Raw genomic sequence first — 19948 nt, forward strand, 5'->3', positions numbered from 1 at the left:
TTTCGCGGTATCCTCCGGATCCGAAAATATATAAACGCAACGATTAATGATCGGATATCGACGATTCGCTTCCGCTCGGAAATGAAAACCATGCGTTTTGTCTTTTCGCGAAAGACAAGACGCGTCCGTTTGGAGAAACAAGAAACAAAACGTGAAGACACGGCGATTTAAAGTTTAAGCGAGTCTCACCCGTATCAAATTGGCTGTCGGTAAAGGAACGCCAGTTTCGTGCGGTAAACCTTTGCTCCTTTCGTGTCACGGACGAGATCCGCGTACTGGTGGTGGACCTCCGATCCGGAGAATTCCAGATCTCTCGCGATCTATGCAAATGCGTCTCTTCTACGTGTCATGACGTGACCGCAAATCGGAGGTATCTCAACACGCGCATCGAATTCAAGGAGATTTTCAATTAATCAGATTAATTGTCTTATAAACGCTTCTTTTTTCTCGAGTGACTTTTTATAACCGATCGATTTTTTGCCAATAAGGTTTCATTAAATCGTTCTAAACGTCTTTCTTCAGATTCTTGTCTTCAACTATGGGACATTTTCGAGGAATTTCGAGCGGTTTATCACACACTGGATGCTATCTGGATATAGGCACTGCCAAATTCTAGCATATTTTATTTTTATTCTCCATAGTTGACGATATTACAGTGCCGCTATCTATTCGGGAACGCGAAGCAATTCTCGGGACGAGCGTTTCTGAGACGCGGCATATTCTAAGTGTTCTACGAATCCGCAACAGCGTAACTCTCCCAATCTCAGGGTTGTCCCAGTATCGAGAGACAATATCGAAGAGTCACTATCGATATCTCGATAAGAATACCTATCTGTAGTATCAATAATGATGCACGGACGGAAATGCGAGCAGGATAGACGAGCGGAAGGGGAAGGGGGGGGGGGAGAGTACGCGAGCGCGCGAGCAAGACGGAGCAAGACGGAGCAAGAGGGCGACAAGTATTTTCCCTGTCCGCTTTTGCTCTGTTACTCAGGCGTCGATATATCAGCAGTCGGCGAAAGAAGTTCAATGTGACGGTAAAAGCGGACGGTAATGCAGATTGCGGGTTCAGGGCGTCTCCCGTTACCGTGTTGCATCGCACGGTGCACATCTCTCGAGTGCACCGTCCGTTCGCCTCGTCGTCGACGGCCGCCCATTGGCCGTCATTTCGCTCTCCATTCCGTGGATTCCTTAATCCCCCAACAGCTCCGAGAAGCCTGTGTTCCGTAGAGCTCGGCAGGCCGGATCCTAGAATACGTTCACGACGTATTGTCACGCCTATGAGCCCCGATTCATGAGCGCGAAATCCGTCCCGAGCAACTCAACAGAGTCTTACCTCGGAGCCCAATTTCGAAGCATTCATTCTCCGGGAAGCGAATTAACGACTTTCATATCGAACCTGTATTTGAACGACGAAATTTTTATAATCATCACTCTCCGATAGGGAAGGAAAAAGGATTCTCTTCATGGGAGTTCATCGAAGTACGACGGATATAATATTTAAGTCATTAAAAAGACTACCAAATTAAAAATGACTACTCGCTCAGCGAAAACTGTCGCGGCATTCAATATCCGTCGCGCCGATCGGCCTACGAACGCAAATTTTCCCATCCGCGCGCTAATGAAGGTCCCTAAATAGTCGAGGCTCGAAAATTTGTGTTCGAGACACTCGGCAGACACGAGAAGGTGCGTTGCGCGCGGAAGGATGCGCGGCGATTCGTAAAAAAAGTCCGTGAGAGAGGCAACGATACCAGTTTCGAAGTTCCGAGAATCCGACGAGCCGCCGTAACGATCATCGGGAAGGCTGGAAAAACACTAGCCGCGCTCACGATGGGGAAGAGAGATTTCTCAGGAAGAAGGCTGCTCCGGGAGCTCGCGCTTCTCGTAGCTTCTACGGTGCTTGTACATGTATTCGGCGTTCTCAAGGTTGGTAGATAGGTAGGTATGTAGAAACCTTCCATACAATGCGCGTAGTGCCCACTTACTATCGAAAGGATCAATACGGGGGACATGCACCGACTTGCTTGCTTGCTTACTTGCTTGCCTGCCTGCCTGTTTGCTTGCTTGCCTGCCTGCTTGCTTTGCTTACTTGCCTGTCCCTGCCTGCTTTCATGAATCTCCCTTGCCTACAAGACTGTAGGTCACGCAGCGCCTTCGTGGGATGTGTGATTTTATAGGAAACAAAAATCTTTCAGGAGAAGATACGCAAGTCCGAAGGACTTTCGATCGGGAGTTGATGCTAGTTATTTTTATCTTTTCGAGAAATCTTCTCTCTTTGCTTCGCTGGATTCCCGTCTCAACACTGAGACGAGCACGCGTATTACGATTTATAGATAAATCCACGTAATCAAGTTATCGTGGATGATAATTAACTAATGTAAATAATGAAAAGAGACTATTTTTTAGAGATATAGTATTTTCTAGAAACTTGAAAAAGTAAATCGGCTATTTTAATTAAAAGCAAAATAAGTGTTGCTGTCAGAACGGAAAATTCCATGTAACACCGAGTGTCTCTTTTAAGTCATCGGTTGCAGTCATCGATATTTGCGAGCATTGTTGTCTTGGACCTCGCGTCCGTCTTCGTGATCTCGAAAAGCGAGAGCCGCCGAGAGTCGCCTCGGCTATCGAGTTTCTTCGAAGTGCGGAACGGGGAACAAACGGAGGTCACTCTACCAGGGGTGTAGCATCGGGACAGTGCCCTTCACCCTCCTCGGTCAACCGCGTCTCGTAATCGGAGGAACTCGGCAGCACTCGTGTGTTCTCGCAGGACTACAACACGGGGGAAGAGGGGGGAGGGGGAGGGGGAGGGGGAGGGGGAGGGAGAGAGAGAGAGAGAGAGAGAGAGAGAGAGAGAGAGAGAGAGAGAGAGAGAGAGAGAGAGAGAGAGAGAGAGAGGGAGAAAGCAGAAGGACGAGGTTCACGAGGAACGATCCGCAAATTCGTTCGCACCAGCGTTGCCAACCGTAAACCAGAGAGCTACGGTATTTACAACATCACGATTACATCATGGAGTACCAGAAGCAAGAATACGACAGCACATGCAGATACCTCATGATACAAAAACACACTGCTGACTCATCATGTTTCTAGTAAATTTCTTTGTCCAAGTCTCCCTACCTTCCCCCTTTTATAGGGAATCAAGTGGAAAGTGTGAGTCATTGTACAACGTAAATATGCATAATGCTTCTTACTTCTATCACTTTCAAAATCAGATTACGTTCCAACGTTACGTTCTGTAAACGAAAAATATGGAGGCATAATGATTGAGGAATGTCTCCCTATCCAGTCGAGTCTCTTTCGCCCGGTGCGTTGAATATATTCCATACCGCGTGCCAAAACTCCATGCCGGATAAACAGATTAATACGCGGTAACGGCGCATATATTATCCAGCAATGAATTTCGCTGCGAGAGGAGGGAGGGAGGGAGGGAGAATGGTGAGGGGGTCTTCACTCGCGAGGATCTCGCTTCCCCGTTCCTCTCCCGTTGCTCATCGCTTGCTCTCGCGCGACGTGTGTTGCCCCACCGCTCGCTTCATTGTTCAGTCGGCCAATCACGCCCACGGCTAAGGAGAGCTTGCGGCATCGCGCGTGGCGCTCGTGCGTTCTCGCCCGTCAGACGAGACGGCCCGATTAGGCCGAATTCGCACGAGTTCGCTTGCCGAGCAGGCGGTCGAGGGGGCACGAGAGCGGAGGTTGGCACGATGCGGAGAGAGAGAGAGAGAGAGAGGGGGGGGGGAAGGGCGAGACGCGAGTAGAGAAACGAAGAAAGGAAAGAAGAATCCGCGCGCGGTCCTCGATCGAGTCGATTCGATCTAGCGGGCGAAGTGCGCAGCGAACGGAAAGAATCGGGGCATCCGTAGGCAACCCCCGGAAGCGGGCTATCGAGGTGTCCATTCGATTTCCGCGTGGATCAATCGTGGTCGATCCGCACGGAGATGTCAAGCGGCCCGTGAAAAGTATGTTTTCGGTGCCCGCTCCCGACGCGTTTCCCGTGATTAATCGATCGGGAAATGTCATTCTCCCCTCGTATTCCACTAAATGGCCGCGTGGGTAAACTGAGGCGGATCACTTCGGTTCTATAACAACGGTTTCGAAGTCCCGGAAAGTCCCCGGGGAAGCTATCCCCGTCTATTGAACATTATTCCGGAAATCTATTTGCGCCCTGCAAAATTTATAAACTTGTGGACGGACGAGTTGTGACGGCGCAATTTCTTCCAAGTTTAATGCGAAGCGACGAGCACAAAATGTTAATCGCGTTATAAAGTTACCACTTTGTTTTAAGGACCGACGGCGTTAAAATATATACGCGATGCTAACGACAGGAGGAGGGGAGGGAGGTCTGATAGAAAACTGGGACAACGATCGGGAGTGGGGCAGGAAATCGCTAATCGGGCTTAATTAACCAAGGTTCCCAGAGCAACTGGGATCCTACGTGTTGGACAGCGAACCAGATATGCTCCGTTATCATTATCATTGTAAGCCGGCAGCAAGCGCGAGCTTGCATCCTGCTGGCCGACGCGGCGGCTCAGCTGGGAGCGGGAGGCGGCGTGATCTGTCGCCCTCGGCGGCTACGTCCCAAGTGGCGAGACACGGCCAGCGGGTGGCGGCGCGCGGCAGGTGCAGCTGACGGCGCGGGCGGACAAAAGGGGAGGGAAAGAGGGAGAGGGAGAGAGAAAGAGAGCGTGCTTTCGGCTCCTCCCGACGCGAGACGACGCGACACGATCATCGTCGCTCGACTGGACGGCGGGCGCGGAGTGTATATAAATAGGCGGCACGTCGACCGACCGTCTGGTATCTCACCAGTGTTACGCTATTGCATGCACGCCACTTCGTGCGGGTACGCTCGCGAGAGGGGTGGTTTTCTCGTATCGACTTGCGCCGCGTGTCTCTGCATTACCGACGATAACGATGATGACGACGACGATGACGATGATGATGATGATGATAATGATGACGACGATAATGACAATGACGACAATGTAATGTGAACGGTCAAATCTTCGGGAGATTTAGGATGTATATACGAGGGGAATTCCGATTGAAAGGTATTCAGGATAATTCATATGTCAACGTTTTTTGACAAAATCCAACTTCCAACAACTTTGTCGTTATCATTTTGTATGTTTCCTTCTATTAATCATTGCGTAATTCATCATGTTTAACTTAAAAAGGATTGTTAGGAAATGATCAAATAATGACGTTGTCGATGTTGAAATAATTCAGTTTTATGATTACAATAATGGTCTCCTATTTCTACCATTTGCATTTACCAGGAAACAATGATAAAAGAAATATAAATAGAAATAAAACGTGATGATGAAAATAATGATGGAAGAAAAGGATATAAATATAAAGGATCGATGTGGCTTAAAGGAAAAATGTTACAAGATGTATTCTTTCTGAAGTATAAATCTTTTAGTAAAGTTCGCACTTTCTGATATATATAATTTCGCGATGCGACAGAAATATATTTTAGTGATAAATATCATGCAGAGCATGCATTATCCTTTCGAAGGCTCATTGGTCCAACGGGAAACTTCAGCGACCAACGGTTTGCCGCAGAGAGAGCGTCACATCGATCGCAAAACCAGAAGCTTCTCGCGGAATTCTCCGGCGCGTTCATGAAAGGGTTGCGCGCATTTCACTTACAAAACAACTATCAATCCCTCGCGAAAATACAATAATGCAATATATATGAAAATAAATCGAAACAAATATACATTTTTCGCGAGTTCCGGTAATTAGTTTCTAATTATATATGAATTATTCGCTAATTGAGTAAATCGACTGAATTACGCTTAAAAATGATGCAAATTAAATTGATGGAAAATGAAAACCTTTTAGTTTATTAATTTAATCAAATTTAATCAAATAATCGTATATCGATGATTAATTGAACACTTGGAGGATAATAATAATAATAATAATAATAGCTTTATCGAATGTAATGGCTAACGGAGATGCTGATTATCAATGCCGATTTAGCGTCGAGGAATCGGCGCAATTATATCTCTCGTAACGAAATAATTAAACGTAACCATAAACGGATAAAAAGACGCGGGGAGAAAGACAGGGACCAGAGACAGGGACCAGAGAGGTGAGTCGCGATTGGTGGCTAGATAATGTGCGAGGTCCAATTAGCGCGCATAACGCGCTCAGGCTCGCGCTCGTAACGCCGAACTCGCGCGACATGACATTACGAATATGCGGAGGGAATACCATCGCGGTAACGCGCACGCTGTTGCCAGATTTTTTTTACATCACGTGTCTCCGCGTGCTCCGATTAATCGCGAGCGACGGCGGCATGGTGCTTGCGTACGCCTTAAAAGCGCCCGAAGGCCATTACGTAATCGTCGACTACGTCTCGCCGCGTCTCGCTTCAGCGACACCTCGTCATCGATCCGCGATTTCCATTTCGAGACTCGGCGCTCCTCGAAAAGAAAAATGGGGGATCGCTTAGGGATCACCCTTGGACGCGAGCGACTCCTCGCGTCGAGGAGAAAATAAGTAAGACTCCTGTCCTCCCTCTCTCTCCCTCCCTCTCTTTCTCTCTCTCTCTCTCTCTCTCTCCCTCTCTCTCCCTCCCTCCCCCCCCCTCTCTCTCTCTCTCTATCTCGCTGTTAATTTTTGTTACGGACGGAGTGTCGTGTATCTCGGCCATTCGTAAGACACTCGACTCAAGGCCGATCTCAGCTAATGTTCATTATCATCGCTTGGACAGTTCGACAGAATCGAGAAATGGCTGATCGTTTTTTCGCAGTGAAATATTTTGCTTTTTTTTTTTTTAACATCAAATCAAACTCCATGTAACATTCGGGCCGGTGTCTCGCTTTCCGGCGATGACCCGGCCGTAGTGCTCGCAGCGGAGCGGAGCCTGGACATATCGTAGTGATTGGGATCAATACGTTTAACCACACTACCACGCAATAACACCCCTGCTCGTCCCCTTTCGTCTCCATCGACCTCACTCCGTCCGTCTCGCCCTCCACCTCTCGCTTCCGCTCCTTCCATCCGCTTCGCCTCCGTCGACCTTGCGGCGAATTCTTTCGTGTGTACCGCGAAAACCCGCATTGAATCGCGTGAAGGCAAATTTACATAGTTCGCTCCTGATGACTTTCGATCGCTTTTAGCCATCGGACGAACGATTCGAGGAGGATACGTAAAACGCAGAGACCTATAACGTGGCTCGTTCTCAACATTCGCGAATCCGCATGGATGCACATTGTAAAGCAGACTCTAACTCGAGACTCAAGAAATACGCGGGGCCTCTATAAAGCCGTTTAATGAAAAGTATGCGAAAAACCATGGAATATCCGAGGGAGATTCTACCGTCAGTAGGGAAATCGCGTCTCCTCCGTCGTTCCGCAGTCATAACACGACTTATAAATAGAGGATGCAAACACGCGAGGATGTAAGCGTACGGGATAAGAATACCAGCGGGAGATTTGTAATATCGTTACTCCGTTCGCGAACTCCCGATTCTCCATCGTTCACCGAGTTACGATTAATTTAGCGCGAGAGGAAGCGCCAAACTGTTTAAATACAGAGGGAACAATTTAAGTAATTGCGACAATGAGACGGGTGTGCGACACCGCACAATAACTTCCGATTATTCGCGGGTATCGTCTCGCAGTTTTTGCAGTCGGCAGTCCCCCGCGGATTTCGCATTTTCGGACAGCGCCATTAATAACGAATATAGATGGTTAATTAACACTCTTAATGAGCAAATAGATAATGATGATGTTAATTCGATCGGCATTCGGCGCGCGACCGCGTATTATTATTATTATCCGAATCTCTTATTTACGGCGAGATCGAATCGGCAATGGCGCGGGGCCCATTAACGAGCACGATGCGTTCCTAAATCAGCATGACTGCCGCATTTCCGGCGCGTTGCATCGTCCGCCGTTGTTGGCCGATAAGTTGATTAATAAAATCACCGAGTGAGACGATTATCCTGGCCGCGCGTTTTCGCGGCAGTAATTAATCACAATTAATCCACAATATATTTAACTCGTATTGTTTTCTCCGAGAGAATCGACGATCGCGGGAGAAAGTTTTAAACCGCAAACTCGCGAATTATTCGCAGTCTACAGCAGAACCGCGTGTCCCCGGACGAATGCCCCGGCGATTATTCTCCATCAAAACGGTTCCGCGAAATCGATTTTATTCGCGAGGCGAAATTATTCGCGGGCGCATCTCGAAGCGATAGGCGCCGCCATATTGTTACTGGATGCATTCGCCAGAAGACACCCACCACACTGGTACACCGACTCTAGACGCTAACTTTATACCTATTAAGGTCCGGGATCGATAGCGGTACGTACTACGTATACGTCGCGCGTACTAAATACTGTATTGCATATACAGGGTGAACGAGCGGTTACGGGCGGCTGGAAATCTCTAACGAGAAACGAGGCGATGGGACGGCGGTGGAAATCTTGAATGTACAGGGATTCGGATTCGAACGTGGCCAGAAACGGAATGGTGTCGCGCGCGCGTCTCACGAGGGGACTTTGCGAGGGGGCATTAAGAGCCGCGACCGATCGGCCGGCTTAATCAGCGAATAATCAAGCCGATGAAAATCATGCGCGAATGGTCTCGCCGCGCGTCGCCACGTAACGTGCGAATTTAATTCATCGCTCGCTCGATAAACATACAATGCGAGCCCGAGCCCGAGCTCGGTGCTATTATGCGATCGTTGATATCACTATGCACCGCGCCGTGTGCCGAAGAAGGAGCGGCAACACAGTGCGACGAAAGCTCGCTCGATCATTGCCAACCTGACGGCGGCTTCTGCTACGCGTCCCGCATGCACCTTCTGCATGCAGCGATTCCGCAGCGAGCGTCTCCGCGCTCTTTAACCCTTTTATCATCGTGTGGAGCGTGTTGCGAGCGTGCATTAACCGGGATAAGTTCGACACAAAGTTGATCAACCTTCAACAGGCCCAATGATACATACTATCGTACACACTTCCTTTTTTTATACATGCCTCAGAATCCTACCAAACCAGTTAAGAATCAAGATTCTGTAGGTCTGAGGAACGACGCGGGGTAAAACGCCAGTTTTGAACGTTGCATAATAGCAGAGTGAAAGTAGTTGATTGATCAGTGACGGACCGCGAAGCGGATCAGGGGGACTTGGAACTCTTCATTGGATTATAATGGCACTTATCAAGAGTCGATGGTCGGCCATTTTGACGGACGTTGTGACGTCCCGTGGGGAAGAAATGAAGTAAGTGGCGAAGTTGTCGAATATCTCGAAGTTTCCAGAATTTCGACTGGATACCAGTGCTTATTGAGACGCCTTATATCTGTCTTAAAGCTGGCTGCCTTCTAATTACTCGTCGAACAGTCTCGGGATTATGTTGCGTAAATTAATGTATACTTTTGCACGGGCGAACTGTTTTAGCGCGATTCGAGTCTGCTAGGAGATTCGATTCCGGTGTATCTAAAGGGTTAATTAAAGACCGTTTGGATACAGGATACGGCGGACGAGCGCTTCTACAGCGATACCTACTGCTTGTAACTTACATGGGGAACATCGGGTTTCTATGCGGACTTTGGGCAAATGGAATCGACAGGGAGTTGAAGGGGAGGGGGAGGAGGGAAGGGGTTGGAAATGGATATATATACATATATATACAGAGTGCTGAGCTCCTCTCGATCGATCCTCGAAGGATGTGGAGACCAACAGAGGTGACTCTGAAAGAGAGAGAGAGGGGGAGAGAGAGAGAGGCGTAAAGAGAGAAAGAGAGGGGGAGGGGGGGGAGAGAGAGGGAGAAATAGGAGAGAGGAGAGCGAGAGACTCGTCGAGAAAATAACTAATAGGGGTGGGGTTGCAAGAGACGCGCTGCGGATGTGAGCGGATGTGGCGAGGAAGGGCAGAGGGGCAACACAGGGGGAATGAGTTAGATAAGGATGAGAATATTGGGCCAAGTGGAAGGGAAACGAAGGGATGATGCTCGCGCTTGGAAACTACCTATGCCCGTCGCCGCGCCGGTACGAACAGTACTGCAAAATGTCGGGTACCTACGGATTCCTTCCGTGCTCGCGTATACATCGGGTGTCCCGGAAAGAGATACGGAGTCAACATGGAGATTCGATATGATCCGAGAATGGACGAGGAATATTCGCCGGTGAATGCGGTCACGGAACGATTTTCACCGTTACGATCGTGTCCGAGTAGCGAGAGCAGAGAGATTAAATATTATTAAATCTTATTAATTTATATTAATAGGAGAGCTCACAATTGAATTGATGGCGTTAAGTTACGATCGCTCCGAGTGCCAAGAGATTCGCATGTGAAAACTTGGAACTAACTTTGCCAACCTGTCCGCGCTTGTTTCTCAACGAAGCCGTAATTCAAGCAACTTACAAATCCAAGGTTCGCGAACGGTCGTAAATCATGAACCTTGCGACGAAACAATCGCGTGATCGTATAACGAAGATGCTATGAAAGTTTTGATTCGACATTGTATAAATAGCACGAACCTTTGCGGCCTCTAGAGTCTCTACAAATAGGGGACCGCGTTGTATAAACGGTTAGTAGACGAGCGGTAGACTAGAGGACAGGCGGCAACGACTTAGGTCTCACTTCAGTTCGGGCCGACAGGGCAGGGGCAGGTATAAATCTTCGCCGTTGGACTCCGACCGGGCGGCAAGCTCGATGCCTGGATTTCTTTCTCTTGTATAAAGGAACGATCGATATACGGAGCACAAGTCGATAAACTCGCTCTTCCGGTTAACAGGTCTCGTTTCGGAAAAACGTCTCGAATAAAGAACGCAACCATTCTATCTAATTACGAGCCAAATTAGGAAGGAAAACGATGTCCCGGTAATGGACTCGCGGATGATTAATTTGACGTCGGGACAACCTCGAGAGACGCGCATTTGCACGTTGAAAGTTCGAAAACAGGGGCAGTCTCGGGCTTTTTTGTCACGATGCAAGAAGTCGTAACATTCCTGAAGCGATGCAAGAAGCTCGTGGAGCCTCAGTCGCACGCCGGTGCATGCTGCATCATCGCGCAGTCGCGTGGGTGTGGGTGAAACTACGTTTATGCGCGCACGCACATCCCGTGTCCTTCGATGAAAAGGACGAAAAAGGACGAGCCTTGAACAAAGAGATGCATGAGAACGAAGTGCGAAGGTTCGCTCCAATAATGGCGTTTCGAGAATGGATACGTCCATGTGAGAGCGAGAATGAGAGAGAGAGAGAGAGAGAGCTAACATAGCGATTATATGTTTACACGCGTCCGTAAACCGAGCCTGTTGCGTAGGTATTATCGCGAAAGTAACGCCGAACATTTGGTTTATCCCGACGCGAAGGAGGTCGATGGCGACCCTGGGCAACTCGAGTTACCTGCGAGCAAAGTTATACCTGAGAAATATCGCCTCGAGTGCAGGCGCGTCGATACGTTGTAGGTGTACGTACACTTACACGCGTATTAAGCGGCCCTCACGCGCGGATACCGTCGGTTCTCCGTCTTGTGTATATACGTATCCGTGGCGATCTTTTCTAACTGTGAATAAAATTAGGCGACAACTCGGAAAGGGAGGAAGGAACGACGATCACGCGGAGAATCGTGTACAAAACGCAGGCTAAGCTAGACACGAACGCAATAGTAACGCTACAAATATAGTCGGTAATAGTTGACGATTTTATTTGTGTCATGTGAGAGAGAGAGAGAGAGAGAGAGAGAGAGAGAGAGAGAGAGAGAATACCGGCCGTGACGTTGCCGATCATGTGAGAGCACCCTTAAGCGCGAAACGATCCCCCCTTCCCGCTCCACGCTCTCACGGCTCGGCGGGCGCGCGAGAGCGCGTCGGGCTCGCGCACTTGACTGCCGTGCTCTAAGTGAGAGCGCCACGTGACGTCGTCGCGCACGACCCCAGGCCGCTGTGCTTCCGATAGCACGCGGGCTGATCGCACGGCGCACCGCGATTGGCCACACCTTTTCGTGCGGCCGCGCCGCTCTTCGGATGCGATGCAACGATAATAAAACGAGCGACTGCTCTCTCGCTCTTTCTCTCTCTCTTTCCCTCCCTCTCTCCCTCCTTCCACCTCTTTCTCTCTCTCTCTCTCTCTCTCTCTCTCTCTCTCTCTCTCTCTGTCACTCAACGGAGGAGAACGAGGAGCTGGAACGGCGCTGGAACGGCGACACGACGCGGTTGTGACGGATGCAAAATGCATGCGTTACCACTTCGCGCGCGGACCTTACACGCGAAATGCGAGTGACCCGGCAACGTCGCCGGTCTGTCTGTCTGTCTGTCTGTCTGTCGGTCGATCAGTTGGTTGGTTGGTTGGTTGGTTGGTTGGTTGGTTGGTTGGTTAGTTGGTTGGTTGGTTGGTTGGTCGGTCGGACGTATACAGGGTGTCGCGCACGATCAAACTATCGGCTTCTTTACCTTTCGACGAGAGTTTCATCTGTTGTTCTCCATCTTTCGTACACTCGGATTCGATTCGATAATATAGACATGCCATGTGTCTACGAATGTTTTCACATATAGCTATTTTCTTCTATCAACAGTTATATGTGTTTAACCCTATCGATTCCGTCTATTCTATTTTTGGAATACATAGTTTTGTTGTAGTTTGTTCCAACAAATATATCTGGCTTAGAAATCCAGAATAAGAGCCAATTACGCCACGTAAATGTTTCGAAAATGAAGATGTCGGTGTACCGCCGTATCTTTAATAACACCGTTGCGTTCACAAGGTAGTTTGCTCTCTCTTGTTTCTCTGCGCAGATGACACTCACTCGTCGATATTCTTTGTCGACGTTACGTCATCGAGAGACGCGGATACTAAATGTCTGAATAAATGCAAGCGCGATCGATATAGGCGGATCGTTGTAAATATTACATTATGCGCGGACGAGCAAGTTTCTACATCATGTACATAATATATTCCTCTACAGGATATGTTCTATAAAGAAATAGAATTTTGAAGAAGCTTTATATTCTTCAAATGACAAATCGAGAAATCATTTTATCACGTAAAAAAAATTTTCATCGGCATCGAAAAATTTCAATCGTGATTTGCTGAGACTGTGATTTGCTGTTATAGCTATAGAAAGAATTTGCCATTCCGGTGCTATTACATCGTTTTCTTAGCAAAATATATATTTGTCTCCGCGCTATAATCATATTAAGTATAAACTCAACTTTTGCTATTTCAGCTAACAGATATTATCTAATGTAAAAACATAATTAATTCGATACTCTAATAAATGGCATTTCTTCGTAATTAACTCATAATTGAAAAATGTTTTGATTGAGTATATATGTATACATATACATATATTGATTATGTTTGAGTATAGATGTATTCTTGAAATCCTTTGTATGTGTTCTTTTCAAAGAATGTTTAACAAAACTCACAAGAATGAAAATATTCGTTGTCTTATTTTATAGAACTGACCTATAGTGAATGACATTGCATATCGTAACAACGCCTGCTGCCATAATCACTCAAAATGTTTACCGTAAAGCTAAATTGTTGTTCCTTATCTATAACGCCTACAATTAATTAAACTTGACTACGCTCTCAAGTTTTAGATATTCATATGTTATATTAAAATTTAGCTATTCCATATGGATATTCTTTCTTTCTATTCTAGTCAATTTTTTTGCATAATTCTATGCGTTAAATTAACCCCAATTAACCTCATCTTCAGAAAATCACTAGAATCATATAATCATAATGAAGCGACACAGATTTCTCGTGTTATCCAGCCCATTTGTTCGGGACACTCTGTATATCATGATGTCGTAATTTGCCGAAAATAGAATCGACATGTATACAAATGAGTCGTCTCCGAGTGAAAAGAACTAGAATCAAGATATGTGATCGAATCGATCCTTCGCACGATATTGAACAGTTACGAAATAATCACGGCTAGACATGCTTAAATTTTACGGTGTGTTCACATACTCGTTATTGAATAACGTAAAATATCGTTATTAATGCAAGTATATATATTAATGTGCACGTGTCGGTGCACATATAGATGTACGGCCGACACGAGCTAAAACACGCCGGTATTGCTCTGGTGTTGCGTAAACAATTCTTTTATTCAAACAAATTTTGCCCCGGACATTTCGATCGTTCATTTTGGTCATCATCAGGCAGTACAATTACTCTTTCACATTCAATTATTCCGATGTTTGAACAAAAGAATTGTTTACGTATCGACACAACGACATTCTGGCCCATGTTACCTCATACTTACACACAGGCAACAAATTCGCCATTTTATTATATCGTTTCATTATTCTTCTTTTTTAGAGAAATTGCCAGTATAGTATCGTCTATAGACGCGGGATATCCATCAGATTATTTTGTTATAGTTATTTAGGTAACGAACACCCATGAAAATTACAATTTGCATTCGCGCTCAGATCTGCCGCTATCGGATAAAGGAAGAGAAAAAAAAAGAAACAACCAAACAACGTCGCGGAACGGCGTAACGCCAGTGCAGGTTCGGTAAAATCTCGGACGAACGTCTCCTTTTATTACGCGTGCGACTCGTTTCAGGTATCCATAATGAGCACCTGCTGGACCTGACTCCAGCGTTTATTGGCTCTATGCCAGTGACATAATAATCATCGGATTTTATCGGAGGATCGAGATAACTGCGGCGGCTCCCGCGGCCGGCACTCGATTTCTGCGTAGCCCTATTTAAGGGCCGTCGAAAGGTTCAGGTGACGAGGAACGAGAGCAAATCACGTCGCAGCGACGTGCGTGACAATTCGAACGTCGTCGCGATTTCGTCACGAGATAAAGGTCGACGGTGATACACATTGCCGGCCTCCAAACACGTGATAAAGCGATAAGTGGAAAATTTGCAGACAAAATCGCAAGTCGCCTCGCCAACTACCGCGGCAACTACTGCGATCACGTGCTTTACGAGCTAATTACTCGTTTCAGCGGTTCAAAGTCGATAAGAAGACGATAGTGTATCTATAGGCTGAGCGATAATCTGCTAGGCGAATATCGCCTTCGGCTTACGACTCGTCATTACCTAATGCCATTATTTCGTACAAAATCGAAACTCTCTTCTATGTCAACGTCCGCGATAGACGACGGTAAAGAAAGGAGAATAATCTTAGCACTGGATAAGCGAATAGAAGAGAAAGGACGCGCGTGTGTGTGTGTGTGCCATAAGACAGCTCACCCTCGCTCCGAGAAAGCGGGCCTCCAATAACTCCTGCTTCCTTGGGTCCAGGGTGGCCTGAAAGTGCTCCATCTTGACGCCAGCGCCTGGAACAACAAGTCACAGCGAATTACACTTGGTTCTTTCGCCTGTGGCGTCGATTGATAAAGAATGAAGAATTTGCGGATAAGGATCGAGAAGTATATTCACGATCTATAAGAGTCGATCGTGTATGTTACTCCGATCTACCGCTTCGAGATCTTCTCTGACTGAATTGAAACTGCGAAATCGCCGTGATATATTAGAATAAAAGAAATGAAAACGGCGAGACGAGCGTGAAAAGGAAACAGAGAAGGAGATTAAGCAAGGGTTAGCCGCGCGGAAAAAAAAAACGCAAAGAGAAACGGACGACTATCGCGAAGGCTTCTGGCAGAAGCGATATATAAATAGTGGTGGCTTTATTATCTTCCTACAATCGTGCATCTTTGCAACTACGATTTTTTGTCCTCGTCCACGCGCGTGGAGTTTGGAACAAAATTCCTCGGCCGAAAGGAATTATGATCGCGATCGCGATGATGCTTGTCTCTTCGAAAAGAAATTTCAAAACGCGGATTTCGAATCGCATCGCGGAGAGAGAACTCGCCTCTGTGCGAACTTGAGCGAAGGGAAAATGTGGGAAAAAAACGATAACGACGACATTTCACCCCCCAATCATCAAGTGTAAATCCACGCCGAGCGGCGCGTTTTTCTTCGTATTTGTAACTGGAATTTTTAACAAGTAGCGAACTTGTAGAAACTCACTGGTTGCCACGCGCGCGAGCGACGATATGAAAAAAAAGTCCCCTTTTGTGTGCTATAAGAACTTTAATTTTCATAGACTGAACTACCAGGAATCGTGCCTTCTCCCCTCTCGTGCCCCGCTATCTGACCCCTTTACATCCCGAATTCTCTCGAATTCGCCGTGGAAGTTGACTCCGGTTAGGAATATCGAGCGTTTACCTTCGGAACTACCGGCGGATATCACCATCCGTGACCGATGCCTCGACGGTGATATCCGCCGGTATCTGCAACATCCCCGAGCACGTAACTACGACGCTGCCGAAGCCATCGATGATTACCGCGCGTGCAATAAACTGGACATGCCACGGCTCGTAAACGGCGAGTGCTATAATTAGCGTTTGCAAGGTCACGTTATGCCGGGCATTATCTATTTCGATCAAAGGGACTGGATTTAACTCGCGCTGATCCTCTTCACGAATAAACGCTCGGTCTATTGTGCGACCTGAAGACCGTCTTCGTAAAATTAGCCGAATCGGCGAAAATAATGGATAATTCGCGCGTTTCACTTTGAACAAAGCGCACGCTTACGCGTCGCCGCCTTCCCTTCGTCATTATCCGTGTCGCAGATAAGATTATCATCTAAGAAAGAAATCGTCCCGGGATTAGTTAACGCTTGCACACATCTCGAGAGACGCAAGTTTCGCAAGAAAAAAAAAAAGTCGCCGACTCTAAATTATCGCGTGAATCCGCGGCCGAGCGGCGCGTTTTTTTTTTCCGTATTTACAACTGGAATTTTTAATAAGTAGCAAACTTGTAGAAACTCACTGGTCGCCACGCGCGCGAGCGACAATATGAAAAAAAAAGTTCCCTTTTGCGTACCATAAGAACTTTAGTTTTCATAGACTGAACTACCAGGAATCGTGACTTCTCTCCCCTCTCTGCCCTCGCTATCAACGCGCGTGTATACGACTGAATGAGTCGCACTGCTCGCCGTTACTTTCGAGAATCACTGCAATCCGTTAAAGACATTATACACGTTCACGATGCGTGACCGGCCGTTGCGCGTTACCAAACGGCGCAACAATGTTGTTTTATTACGCCGATATTTAACGATCTTTCCGATCGGCCGATCGGGTATGGTAATATATTCGCCCGCGCTCAGGTTCGACTCGGGAAATTTGAGAAAGTGACGAGAGAAAATTGATTCTCGCGGTATGCGACAATTAAAGCCACTTGGACCGGGAGCGCAGCCGGAACGCATCTGGCTTGCTCAATAAATCCGAGCGAGTGAACGCGCGAAGCGTGCGCGCGCGCGCGCGCGCGCGCGAGTGCAGTAGCGCAGTCATTGAACTCGTCGTCGCCGGCCACAATTTTCATGTAAAACGGGGGCAAGGCTATTTTATTCGTAGTGCCTGGGATAGGCGAACGCGGACTTTGCCGTAAGAAGATAGACGCGGTTCGTCGCGAGGCGCAGGCTTAAATTGTGCAATTCAAAATAATATCCTTTTACGACACAGCGCGTGTAACGTCGCGCGACGAATACTCGAGGAATACTTCGATTTCATCGCTTAAGAGAAGAAAAAAAAAAAAAAAAAATTGCGCGACCTGACGTGCGTGCAACGAGATTTCCTCTAATTCACGCCGAGATTTTTGCATCGCCGTGCATCGACACGCACCGGACGGAGCGCGGCCCGGCGCGTGCATCCTCGGCTTTGCAGCGCGACGCACGCGACTCAACATCGGGGAGAAGTGTCACGGCTGGCAACGGCTGGAATTTCATTCGTTCTACAAAAGGCGCGGAGAAAGCAAGGCGCTAGCAACAATGTGAGACGTTGCTCGGGCATATTTCGCGGGCGGTTCTACAAGGCGAGTTGCATTACGCGCGCGCGGCCATCGGCCGCCGCGCCGACCGCCATCCTCCGCATCCTTCGAAAAAGTGTGCCATCCGAATACCGGGAGACGGGGGTGATACGTCTCTCCTCTCCGTGGATCCGGACTGGATCCACTTGTTGTTGCTCGTTGGACAATGCTGCAAACGCGACGGAGGCACAACCTGTCTCCGCCGCCATCCCCAGTCGTGACTGGCGACGTTTATAGAGAGATGACTAATTAGACGTGATTTCGCAGGAATCTATTGTTCCGCGAGCCGCTGTCGCGTATACCTCGCGCCTGTACTCTCGCCGCGATAAAAACGAGAAACGCCGCCGTCGCGTTTCATCGCGATCAATGGACGCGCGAATGCAACTTTACGCAACGCAGCAGCGGTTCGCATACTGCGCGATAATCGTCGCATTCCTGCACAAAAAAGTATCTCCGTCTATAGAAAAGAGAATTAATATTTTTCTTTCCGATATCGAGTATTTTTTTTTTTCTTTCACATCGAGATAGTCTTTACCCTCGCGCATTTTCCATTCGCGTTAAAACGAAAGGCCGGAAAGTTACCGCATTTGCAGGACTTGTAACCCCAGAGCAGGGATCTCACGCGTTTACAGGGGAAAAAAAAAAAAAAAAATTTCTCCCCGTAGAATCTCGTTGCGAAGCGACAATTCGAATGGATTCACTGAATTTGTCGTGGATTCTTATCTCGGCAAACTCTCGCAACGATTGTTTAAAAGATAGCGCGCGATCAAACGGGGGTCAACTGAGACCTTCAATATTATATCTCAGTGAATGCTGGAAGATCGGCGTAACGAACAAGTATAATGAATAGTTTATGGAACTGAATTCCCGAACGTATAAAAGAGCGTATTGCTGAAAATAATAAAAAGACGCATTTTCGAAGATAACTCTTTCACAACGTACATACGCGAAAGCGGAGTACGCGTTATCGCCTTAAAATTTTCGCAACAACGAAAGATTTCGAAACTATTTTCCTATCGCCTACGGACGGTCGTCAAGGCTATTTACGTATCTCAAGCGTATATTTTTACGCGCAAGGTGGATAAAAAGATTATCGCCGACCGACGTACCGCGTATACGCGTCACAACGCCGTACAAAATAAGTTTTTGTTACGGTTGTCGAAGTCGCACTAACATTCGCCGCGCCCGCATCACGTAATACATATACATATACGTAATTGAACGGCCAACCGACGTGTGTCCACGTCGGCTGATTTATCCTCGCGTTACTTATCTAATCTCGCGTATTATTAAGACCGAAATAACATCCGTATTTTCATACAACGGCCGTCTCGAAACTTTCCGAGGACGCCCGAATCGAGATTTTCACGTTTTTTCAATCATCTACGGGCAGGGATTCGGGGATCTCGTCGCCAGTCTCGCTCGACCGACTCTCTCGATCGTTCGGTCAAGCGGGTTGCCGAAAGGGTTGTTGAGAAAAAAAAAGCAGTGAATTAAAAGAAGATTAAATTAATTAAAGAATTAAAAGAATATTGGAGAGGGGGAAAAATCCGCGGAGAGGGGAAAAAAAGACACTTACCACCACCAGAGTTCCAGCAATTCTCAGTCATCCCTGTTTATCCATCTGCAGAGTTGGCACTACATTATAATTACACCGATCCAACTCGCTCGAATGTCTCGCGACACGTTGGTCTTTGACGGCGGCGGCGACGGCGGCGGCGTCGTTACGCGCGCCGAATACACTTTTCATGAGCCCTAGTGCCGCCCGACAAAACTCTCAGCTCCGCCGCATCGCTTTACACCAATGAGAGCACCTGTCTCATTATTGATCTCACACTACACTCTCTCGATCGCGACGTACCGGGTGGGCTGCACCGCGAAGACCATCCGTGAGGTTTTCGCGCACTCCCGATCGCCTCCCGGGACACGCCGCTGTCGACACTCGGCACACGCGACGAGATGATCTCTCCCCTGTAACAGTCCGATCACACGCGTCTACAGAACCGTCGGAATTGGCGTTTTTTTTTTTTTTTTTTTTTTCGAGCCGGATCGAGCGAGCGAGCGAGCGAGCGAGCGAGCGAGCGAACGAGCCGAACTCGCACGAGTTCGGGTCGACCGATTAGCAGATCGAATTATCGAATCTTAGGATT

The 19948-nt window shown here is 47.6% G+C and overlaps 1 protein-coding gene across 10 annotated transcripts in view; it reads right to left on the bottom strand.

Moving 5' to 3' along the window:
• Positions 1-19948, bottom strand: part of Tlk (Tousled-like kinase) — a 45767-nt gene that overhangs the window by 21852 nt on the left and 3967 nt on the right. For 9 of the 10 annotated variants that reach the window (XM_089083482.1, XM_011648196.3, XM_025219824.2 and 6 more), the window contains 2 exons: positions 19378-19769; positions 15180-15265 (listed from right to left, as the gene is read on the bottom strand). In XM_089083482.1, coding sequence (XP_088939608.1) covers positions 15180-15265; positions 19378-19408 — 117 coding nt within the window. In that variant the 5' untranslated portion in view covers positions 19409-19769. The remainder of the gene's footprint in view (positions 1-15179; positions 15266-19377; positions 19770-19948) is intronic. The other variant, XM_011648201.3, reaches the window with a different exon arrangement.

This window comes from Pogonomyrmex barbatus, unplaced genomic scaffold (assembly GCF_055798465.1).
Source record: "Pogonomyrmex barbatus isolate J1 unplaced genomic scaffold, ASM5579846v1 scaffold7, whole genome shotgun sequence".
Taxonomy (NCBI): Eukaryota; Metazoa; Arthropoda; class Insecta; order Hymenoptera; family Formicidae; genus Pogonomyrmex; species Pogonomyrmex barbatus.